The sequence below is a fragment of the Lactuca sativa genome, chromosome 8 (genome assembly GCF_002870075.4).
Source record: "Lactuca sativa cultivar Salinas chromosome 8, Lsat_Salinas_v11, whole genome shotgun sequence".
NCBI classification, from domain to species: domain Eukaryota; kingdom Viridiplantae; phylum Streptophyta; class Magnoliopsida; order Asterales; family Asteraceae; genus Lactuca; species Lactuca sativa.
The window spans coordinates 124,518,012-124,529,316 of record NC_056630.2 but is presented as its reverse complement, the minus strand read 5'-3'; the positions used below and the strand labels follow the sequence as shown (position 1 = coordinate 124,529,316).

The 11,305-nt window shown below is 38.7% G+C and overlaps 1 protein-coding gene across 1 annotated transcript; it reads right to left on the bottom strand.

Moving 5' to 3' along the window:
* Window positions 1-5,636: 5,636 nt before the first annotated feature.
* Window positions 5,637-9,816, bottom strand: LOC111885635 (kinesin-like protein KIN-14L). The gene is made up of 13 exons (XM_023881874.2): window positions 9,490-9,816; window positions 9,239-9,396; window positions 8,994-9,143; window positions 8,686-8,908; window positions 8,499-8,590; window positions 8,201-8,410; window positions 8,045-8,126; window positions 7,849-7,944; window positions 7,592-7,765; window positions 7,072-7,525; window positions 6,205-6,996; window positions 5,985-6,118; window positions 5,637-5,901 (listed from the first exon to the last, which is right to left on the bottom strand). Exons 1-13 carry the CDS (start codon window positions 9,554-9,556, stop codon window positions 5,831-5,833), a joined length of 2,703 nt encoding a protein of 900 aa, XP_023737642.1. The 5' UTR covers window positions 9,557-9,816; the 3' UTR covers window positions 5,637-5,830.
* Window positions 9,817-11,305: the final 1,489 nt, after the last annotated feature.

Genomic DNA, 11,305 nt, shown 5'->3' with positions numbered 1-11,305 from the left:
CAGAGCAACAAAACACTCAATAATACCAGAAAATTAAGATAGAATTCCCATTCATTCGAGAGGAATGGACTCTCTAAAAGAAGAACAAAGTTCTTTACAAATCAATTCTTAGCTGCTAAACAAAAACCTCAAGAAGCAAATATATAGAAAACAAGACTCAGGGGAGTGGTCCCAAAAACAGACCTGGGACAAGGTCAGTGATCCCACAAACAAAACAACCAATAACAACCATAACTCCTAAAAAGACCATACAACCCCTAAAGCCAAAAAGATGACAAAAACTCTAATAAAGCAAATCAATTAAAAGCACTTTAGGATTAGTTGGGGCTAAACAATACTGGCGGCCCAAACTTTCACCTTGTCCTCAAGGTGAAGAAAAGAATGAGTCACTCTTGTCATCTTGATCACGTGTAGAGGCAAATAGGAGAGGTAAACCCAAAGCAACCAAGTGTGTAAGTATAACATCAGTGACCCGAGAAAAAAGACAACAAATCCCTCAAACTTCTCCTGCTGCTGCTGTTCATCATCCGTCTCTTTCAGCTTTAACCCATCTTTGATTCGTTTCATCATGTTCTTTGTACCGCCATGTTCATTAACCCACACATCTCTTTGATTTGCAGCCCACACACTCACCATAACAGCCGTATCAACAACTCTTAATGTATCTTCATGGAAATAACTAGTATACCATATCAGATATCCACGAGACTCTTCCAAATGTAGGACATAAACACTCTTTGTAATCAGAACAAATAACCCACAAGCTTGCGTTGCTACAGTCTTTTCCTCTAACACCCTGGTTCTAATATCAACATGTAGGAAATAATGAACCATCTTATCCTCCTTGTTAGAGATCTCTTCCTTGATCATCTTCTCAATCCAGATGAATATTGTATAACTCATAAAATCAGATGGCTTCTTGATTAATTCCTCAAAACTATGCTCCTCCAGATACTCAAGTTGGTATCCCTTTAGGAAGAGGGTGCTTTTTGTGTTTCTTCCACGGGTTTCATCAATGCCATGGGTATTTGTGAAGGCACACCCTACTTGAGAATTCCACATGTATTGTTCAACATCATCTTGGTAGTGTCTCTTTGACATATCGTGGTCCTCCACCAGCTCTGTGTATGCTTCCTGCATGCCCTTCTCAATGTTGTTCAAATCCTCCGCAAGATCAAGAGCATCTAAATTTCTAACTGAGGGGTCAGCTGGTGCTCCTCCAGTTGATGAATAGTCATCAACCCTCAGTCCATGAATTATAAGGGATTTCTTTTGTCTGTTATAGAAGATAATTGCATCTCCAACTATTTCTTGTTTCTTCCCCCACCAAATGACAGTTCTAGCAACACCTCCCGCATACAAGCTTTTCTCGTTAGACTTCAAATCATCACAAAGTTTGGTTAATATAGGTCCCCGTTGATAATCCTGACGAATGTTCTTCTTTGATTTGTATATACCAAATTTAGAGTTGTAGGTTTTCGCAAAATCAGTTAGAATAAAAACCCAACCGTGAAGCCCAGTAGATAAAGCAACATTACATTTTTCTTGGGGAACCATGATATCACCCAGGAGCAGGTCCTGATGTTTGGACCAGGTGCCATTAGAATCTTTAGTAATCCTTTGAAATGTTTGGTATGATTCTTCTTCTTTCACCTGATGTTTAGAGAAATACTTGTCCCGTTTGTTAACAGTTAGGAAAAGATGAATTATTTCTCCAAAGTTTTGGCAACTGATAGCTTTTTCTAGGGTACCAACATCTTTACCGCAATAAACACTAGCTAAAACACCATTTGTGATACATAAGACCACAATGATCTCAGTAAAAAAGTCAACGTGCCCAGGTGAATCAACAATATTACTCAAAAACTCGTTTTCATCATGTATTCCCTTAAAGTTCTTGATGGGTTTAGAGGATGTTTTGGATGGCAGGGATCCGATATTGAACCCTAAGGTTTTAAAGGTGAGATTAGGATAAGCCAACGCCTCCAACCTCAAGATGTGGGGTATCGTGGTTGAGTAAGAGGCGGCTGAGTGAGGTTCAATCGGCAGAAGAGAAACAGAGATGCGAGATTGAGGAACCGGTGCCAATTGTCTGGTTAATTTGGCTAGTCTTAAGTGAATATAACGTGGGTCTAGTATCTGTTTGACCTTCCTAGTCAAATTCATAACTGATACAATTAAATTTGGGCTTGAGTTGGAAAAATTACCCCTCGAGTGGCCCAACTTTCTCATTTTGGTCCAAAGCGATTTGTTAAGCCCATGTCTGCCTTGACCTAAATTTACCTTTTCCGTCACTTCATTTAGCGGAGCCGTTACCATCTCGAGACTTTGTTGGTGCTCTGAATACGTTCCTTCGTTCTTTTCCTCAAAAACCCGGTAATGGTGGTGTTGACATCGGTGGCGGCAACAATGGCGGTGAATACAACGATGGTGGTAGTGGATGGCAAGAAGGTGGCTGTAATGGTGGTCTGTGGAAATCGATCAAAGGCATCTCAGGTTTTCTAACAAACCTATTTAAGCCTCCAATGTCGAGAACTGCACCCTCTTTACTCAGCTTGAACTCTAGAGGCGGAGGGGAAGGTGGTTGTGGGGGAGACGGTGGTGCTAATTGATGGGTTTTGAGCATTTTAACACCCCTAAGTGTACATGCAACCCTAGAAAACCTTGGATCTATGTTTGTCTAAAATACATGCAAAATATGATTTCCAAGGTTCATAAACCTATCTAGCATACATAGGGAACTTTTATCCTAAAAGTTGGCTAGAATTACATACCTTGTAGTTGATTTGATTCCTTGAAAACCTTGAGAGCCTAGCACCCCAAGTGTGATGCCTCAAATGCTTCACACAACACCAAATGATTTTGAATGACTTTGAGAGAATGTGTAACACTCTAAAAAATCGGCCTAGCCCTCTTGTAACTTAGTGTAGCCGATTTTGGTAGAGAACATGTAGCTTATATAGCGTGTCACATCTAGGGTTACACCATGTAAACCCTAATGTGTCATGACTCTTCATTTCCATGACCCATGGGTTTGTAACTCCTATGGAGCATCCTATGGGTTTAACCCAACTTGATAATCCATGGAGCCTTTTAGCACACTATACAAATTATGGATGATTTACATAATCAACCCATATATTTAATTAATTATCTTTTGATCACTTAATTAATTCCAAATTAATTCTTGATTAATACTAATTAAATAATACTATTAATATATTAGAACTTATAATATATTAATAAACCACAAGTGTTATTTCTCTCATTTAGTCTATCCAAATACATGATGCCATACAACCCAAATGGACTATGCCGGGTCGGGTCAAGTATATACCAGAAATAGTTATGGACTTAGACACCTTGTCCAACACTAATGGAGGTGGATTTGTCGGCGGCGTTGGTTGTGTCGGAGGCAACATTGGGGGTGGGAGTTGCAGTTTTGATTCGAATTCCCATTCCCACTCAAAAACTTTCGATGATAGTTCTTCAACATCAGACTTGGCTATTGCTTCCTGTACTTCAACAATGGAAATTCTGATTACTTCTCCTCTTAGGATCATCATCACTCCTTTTCTGTTCTCATACCCAGAAGATTGTGGACACAACCACGGTGAAGGTGGTGGAAGCTGAAGTGTTGGCCCGAATTCCGATTCCAACTCAGAAAATTCTGATGATACTTCATCTTCATCATCACATAGTAGTGGCGGTGATGGTTGTGACTGTGTGTAGCTGTTTCCTTGGACGACTCCCACCTTGGATTCTGATTCTGATTCAGTAACTTCCCAAGATACTTCTTCTTCCTCTTCATGAACTACTTTCTTTTTCTCTTTCAAAGTAGATTAATAAATCTTCCTCCACTTAGCCTTCTCAACCTCCATTCCTTCCTATGAGCAGTAATACTCTCTCCATTTAGCTATCTCAGCCTCTCTATCTTCATATCTCTTTATCTTGTTCTGACGATGCATCTCCATTGACGAGTATCTAGTCCCTTCTTTTTCTTATGATATTCTAACTTCATCTTTTCTACTTCCAGTGGCAAGTTCAACTTTCTCCAAGAGCTGGTTCATCATCTTAAGAATCTCAACTTGACCTTGAAGGATTTCTCCCATCACCTTGCCAACTCTGTTTCTGGTTTCTATTCCTTCTCTAGTACCGACTGCTCTAATACCATTTGATAAATCCCTGTTGAATATATCGTATACCCCAGGCATTCTAACAGATTCACAACAACAAAACACTCAATAATACCAGAAAATTAGGATAGAATTCCCATCGTTCGAGAGGAATGGATTCTCTAAAAGAAGAACAAAGTTCTTTACAAGTCAATTCTTAGCTGCTAAACAAAAACCTCAAGAAGCAAATATATAGAAAACAAGACTCAGGGGAGTGGTCCCAAAAACAAACCTGGGACAAGGTCAGTGCTCCCACAAACAAAATAACCAATAACAACCATAACTCCTAAAAGACCATACTACCCCTAAAGCCAAAAAGATGACAAAAACTCTAATAACGCAAATTAATTAAAAGCACTTTAGGATTAGTTGGGGCTTAACAAAAAATTGGCAGAAAAAAAATAAAGCAAACGAATAAGAAGGCATCGATGATTTGTTGATAGACGGTTTGTTGCTCCACCTGGTTTCTCTCCCCATTACCGTCGTCGTCGTTGTTGATACCAATATGCACCATCAAAGGCTCCATTTCTGGTAGGTGCTTCAATTTGAGTTTAAAGTCTCTCGTCGTCTCTGTTGACTAAATTCGTTTAGCATGTCACTCACTTGGCAACAATTTCCGATGGGTGATTCAATTTGGGTTTGAGCACCCTCTGATTCGATCTGAGCATGTTTTTCTAACCGGGGAGATGTATGGGTGAAATTGGGGTTTTCTGGTAGGCATAGAGAGAGATCCATGGGGAACCGGAACTCAATGGAACCGGTTGGGCCAGGACTAGTATTCCTGTGGATTTTTTGAACCGGGAACCGGAAATGGTAGAACTGGACCCGGTGGAACCGGCAAAAACTGGAACAGTATGTTGCTATTTCTCGGTGACTGGTTTCGACATTGAAAATACGACAAGAATCGGTAGGAACCGGGAACCGGCGGTCCGATTTGGTTTTTAATTTCGTCCGACTTTGGTTACGGGCCGGATCCGGTTCGAACCGATTCCAGTCGAATCGGTTCCTTTGCTCGTCCCTACTACTTGGTAAAGGAACCATGCTACTGAGAGTACCACCCTAACTCGTGGTGAAACCATAAAAATACCTTATACTCAGCACTCTTAAAGAAAATCAACACAAGATTATCATCATTACCTAAGGGTTGGATATAGACAATATATTGACATTAATTTTCTCAAGTGCAAATCTTTAGTCAATACATGAAATCTCCAATGAGTCCTCAAATGGTGTTTTTTATCAATCGGAAACGAAGAAACAAAAATGGTTCACAAACCTTAAGCTTGAAACAGAGGATAGGGTTGATTTCAAAGTTGAACCGACTATTTTGTATGTTTAGAATTTATCACTTTTTGCATAATAATGTAATGTATTAGAGAAAATGAATCAAATTAATGAGTATCCATTTATTAAACTAAATCAATTTCTCTGTACACTAATAATGTAATGTATTAGAGAAAATGAATCAAATTAATGAGTATCCATTTATTAAACTAAATCAATTTCTCTGTACACTAAAACTGATAGATGTCGTCATTATGTATGCTAAGCTAATCAGAAGTTGTACGACATCCATCATTGCTCAACAATTGTGAATACCATGCTTCAAGTTAAAGCAGAGTCAGCGTATCATCATCATATCACTCTTACTATTATCACATCCACTTGGTTTTGCTTGAACTTTTCAACGGCGGTGGCGTTTTCGCATTCCGACTTTCATCAACACCTTCAACACAAACACAAACAAAACTCATGTCAGGCCAAGTTTTCAAGGCCGGTCAATTTTCCGACCAACATAACATAACTTACAAGGATCAACTCCGCCTATGGAAGATCTTCTTGGTTTCTCTAGTGGCTGAATCCCCGTTAGCGACAGCCGTCGTGATGGCCTAGAAACGATTGCAAGCGACTGTGACGGCCCTTCAATCGGTTTCGGTTGAGCCCTATAAACACACCAAAACCCATATGAATTTTGTTTCCTGAAACTCTCAAGTTTATAAAAAAAGCGGAAAAACTTCTGTTCACAAACCTTTTGTCGGAGCCAATCATGAGTTTCCCGATGGTCCGAAGCGATTTTTTTATATGATGTGACGATGATTTCGCCTTGATTTCAGTAGAAATTGCGATTTCGTTTCTGATTGAAACTTTTGATTCAGGCGTTTTCGGTAGCACAAGTGTTGAGACCCTAGTTTTTCCATCTGTTTTCAATGCTCTGTTTTTCGAGGCGGAGTTTGGTGGTGCAACTGCATTAGGGCTCTTCTGAGGAGGACATTTGTTCTCGATACTCAACCTCCGTGGCCTCACCGGCGGTGGCGGCGTTCTTTCCACCGTTATTCCTGGTTTCAGTTTCTGTAATGGCGATCGTGGTGGTTCCTTCTCGGCTAATTGTCGTTTAAGGTTCTCAACCTGTTCTTTAAGCTCCATAACTTCTCTGCTTTCTTTATTCAAACGAGCAGCACCAAGTTCAACAGTCGAAGCTCGTTGAGCAAACTTCAAAGTACTTACAGTTTCACCGAACGAATCTCCTTCCGGACTCACATGAGCAAACATCAACGTCTTCGCATTTCCTCCTAATGAGTTCTGAAGTAGCAGCGTAAGCTTACTGTTTCTGTAAGGAATGTAAGAGTTCTTCTGAGATAAAGCTGTAATCACGTCTCCTAAACACGAAAGTGATTTATTGATATACTGAGCCTCTTTAAGTCCATCGCCGGTGACCTCCGACTTATCCACCCTCTCACTTCCGGCTAAATCCACCAAATGAAGACAGCTTCGAATCGTGCCTCCGTTCACATCCTTCCCATGAACATGCACAGTCAATATGCTGGAAAAAAAAAGTTCGAAATTTAGCTGAAAAGTCGAAGAAACGAATGTAAACCCTAAGAAATCACCAACTTACCTGTGGGAACGGCTGCTTTGGTTGTTCAGGGCGGTGGAGCTCACGGCGCGGTTCACTTGACCGCTTTTCATTAAATTTAGAACATCGGCGGTGGAGTTGACTTGGTGCATGGTGGCGTCAGGGAGGCTCAGCCCGTTCTCAGATGTACAGCTACGAATCTCTAGTTTACTGGTGGTTGTGGGATCTCCGGTGAGAAGATCTCTCACCTGTTCGTTATAAATTTCTACCATTTGTACATAAAGCTCGTATTTTACAACATCTTCTCTTGTATTCGATAGATCAAAAAGATCATTCAGAGCTAAATAATTGATTCCCAAATCTTTTCTCGAAGCACCAGAAGGTCCACACATTGTATGTGTTTTCCCAGATCCAGTTTGCCCGTATGCAAAAATACAGACATTATAACCATCCATAACCGATCTTATCAATGGCTGAGTGTCAGCAAAAACCTCCTCTGTTAAAATTCAAAACGTTAGTCAACAAAGCTTCTAAAACTGTGAGAAAAATGTTTCAAGTTTACCTTGAGTAGCAGTTGGACCGAAAACCCGGTTGAATTGAAACAACTTTTTTCCATCTTTATGAGGTTTTAAAGGATCTAAAACCACTAATGACCCATCTTCTCCAATGTAATCAATCACGTTCTTTGTGTCTGTTCTAAATGCAGGTCTAATCCTACAGTAAACTCGAATGTTTCCTGAAAATTTAAATATTTTGAAAGGTAAAAACAACATTTTAGCAACGTTTAAAGTTTAACAGAAATAAAAATAAGTAGTTTACCTTTTAAATCTTGGACCATGTTGTATAAGGTCCGATTTTCTTTGACAACCTTATGGTATCCATTGGCAGCCATGGACAATACCTCAACTTGACTCTCTGAAACAATCAGCAAAAACATAAATTCGTTAATGTTAACTTAAAAAAAAAAGACTTATTGAACATTGAAGAATGAAGAGTGGAGTTGCAATCGGCATACCCATTTGTTTTAGATCATTTTGGAGTTGCAATTGCAGGTTTGCAAACTCAGTCTTGGTGCTTGAATACAATGATTTTAGCTTCTGAAATTGGAAATTATAGACAATGAGTGAGTGGATTAAATTTTTGGTACAAAAAAGACTTAAAAAAAACATACCAGTAGCTTGTTTTCTTGTTCTCGAAACACCTGCAAGTGATTGCATTTCATTTTTCCGTTTCTTGTTTTGAACAATGGTGATGAAGCTTCTGAACTCATAAATGATCCACTGATTTCTTTCGTTAGATCTTTCATGTTAGGGTTCAATTTGAATTGAAGTTGTTCTTCCAAAGTGTTTGAGAGGATTCTACTAAAGGACTTAATGGAATCCTGTAAAGCAATTATTTTCATGTAAGATTTTATATTGTTAAAGGAAAATTTATGGAAAACCAAATGAATAAAGGAGAAAAACACTTACCATATTTCCATTGCGAATTGAAGACAGCAAATTACCATCTAAGTTTTCTTTCGCATCAATCATGCAATCAGCTAAAGCCTTAACAATCGACTCTATATCAAAAGTTACCAAAATTATGGAAATTACTAATAGCAACTTTAGCAATCAATCAAATGACATAGATAAGGAAAGAATTCTGTAAGCAAACCTTCAAGTTTCTGAGCGTCGTTTTGAGATGGTGATTGCTTTTCACGATTAGCGGACAAATCTAATTGTCTGTTGATATCCAAATTTAATCCCGATCTAGGGATTCTACCGTTTGAATGCATCAATGGAGTACGCTTTGAAGATCCGTTTTTCCGCTCTGTGTAATCTTTCAGTGCCAAAACGCAATCAACAATCTTAGTTGACGAACCTGCTTCCATGTTATCCTGGAAAATTCTTAAAATCTCGTTAAAACTCAAAATCGAAATGAAATAGAAGTGAAATGTGTTGAATCTGTTCGAAGTTATTTACCCTTTCGAAAACTGAAGCTTCAAATACTGGTAGATTTAACCCTTCTACTGCTTTCAGAAAGTTACGAACATTTTCAAAGAATTGATAGGCAGGCAATGGCTGAGAATCCCATGTATGCGACTGTGAATGAAACCGAGTAATCTCCACCACCTTTATAACAATTTATCAAAGCAACCAAATCACTAATCGAGAATTGTGTAGAACAACAAAAAAAGTAATTGTACAATAAGCAGTATGATTTGTACCTTTGGAACCGACCCTGGTTGAATTTTGTTAATGGCGTTGCAAAGAATCAATCCATTTCTCAAGCAAGAAATAAACTCTTTCTCTGATGGTTGCTTTGATATACCTAATGAACCCACGAAACTCTCAAGCCATTCTGTAGCTTGAAACCTCCTCCAAGCTATGAAAAAATTATAAAAACCCTAACTTAATGGGACATTCGAATGCTCTGATAAAACAAAACTGATGTTAGAAAGTATAAATTTATATATACCTGCTTCTTGGGCTTTTCTTGAAGCCAAATTATAGTCATGCCCTGTTCTTGATGCAATCACCTCCATTAACTCTAACGATCTCAAATTAATCTCTTAATCTTTCATTCAAGGAAACCGAATCAGTTTCCAAAACAGTAAGAAAATGGCTTTTCTGCGTCAACACCGATAGTGACCTGAAATTCTTGAGGGAAGAAAGTGAAAACCCTAAACTCTAGAGAGGGAGAGAGGGGTTGCTGAATGAAGTGAGTAATGACTTCAAGTTGTGTATCTTCTTGGCTGAAGAAACATGGGAATGGGGAGTTTTCAATTAAGTTGCAGAGATGACCGTTAGTCCTGGTTTGAATTCGAATCTGTAGTGTCCTTTGTAATGAGCCGACCGATCGTGGACGTTGATGTAGGGCACGATCAAGACGTGGTCATCCTAATCAACGGCTGTGATTAAAACTAAGGGGTGTTCCTCTTGACAAATGACACCTTAGTGGACGTTATTATAATATTATGCCATAATATTTTATTTTCAAACAGAAAACTTTTTTAATTTTTTATGAGTTAATTGTTGCCAATTTAGATTTGATTTATTTAATGTAAAAACATAAAGTTATATTTAAAGTTAATTATTTTATTTCACATAATCTATAATCTATGTAACAATTTAATGTTGGCTTTAAAATCGATTGTGATTTATTTTAGTTTATGGATGGATATAGAGGAAACATGTACTTTTAGATTTAGGGATAATGACTTAGGCCTTGTTTGGTAGCCTTTTAATTGGAAAATTAAGAGACAATCTCTTAATTTTTAAGATCCAGATCGTTTGGCAGCATCTGATTTTATAGCTCTTAATTTGTAAATTGCCTCTTAATTTTTCAGATTTTGGGACGTATATGAATTAAAAAAAGGAACGCGCATTCCTCATTTGCCCTCGTATACCACTCTTTTCCGTCTTCCCTTTCATTAACAAACGTCGACCCATTCTTCTGCTATCACCTGAACATCACCGGACTTCCGTTGCACTCATCGCACACAACACTGTCGCAGGCCCCTTCTCCCTCCCACACCCTCTCCGATCGGCAACCTTCGTATGCCTACCACTCCGAATAAAATATTCCGCTCTTGCCCCTTTGCCCTAAAATCGACGTCCCTTCAACTACGACTCCCTCTTTAAACCGATTCCATCTTTTAGCCATCGCCGACTCCGTATGCAGCGCTATTTCCGCCTCTGTCCGCCAATGCCATCTACGCCTCCACCCGCTACTGTTGTCGCTGTCACCATCTGCTAGTGTCGGCTCCATTCAAATCACGCATCTCCCCATCCCCAGTCATTCTTCTCCAGCAACGACGACGAAATTGTGGAATTCTCCCATCGTCTTATAGTGAAACAGGGCTTTAGTTTGATTTCCCATCTCCAAATCATATCAGGTATATTTTGCTTGATTTTCATGTAGTTGCTTAGTTCTAATTTGATGATTTTTGCTTCAGTTCGATTTTCAATCAGTAGGATGAATCTTTTGATTCCTTGTCAAAACCAATATTTTGTTCAAACTATCTTCACTTTCTTTGACAATACATGAGTTGATTTTGAAAAAATTAAAACTCGTGGCAAATTTTGACATCTTCAATATTTGGTTTAAATTGTAATCTGTATGAAGTTTATATGAAGCCTGTTTATTTTTGTTGTTAATAAAGTTGTATGAAGTTCTTATACAAGGTGGATGGCTTTGTAGGTGAAAGGTCCTGAATTTCTTCTATCAACTGGGGTGATGCTATTCACCCAACATGAATCTCATCTTCACAGAGAAACAATAACAGCAGGTA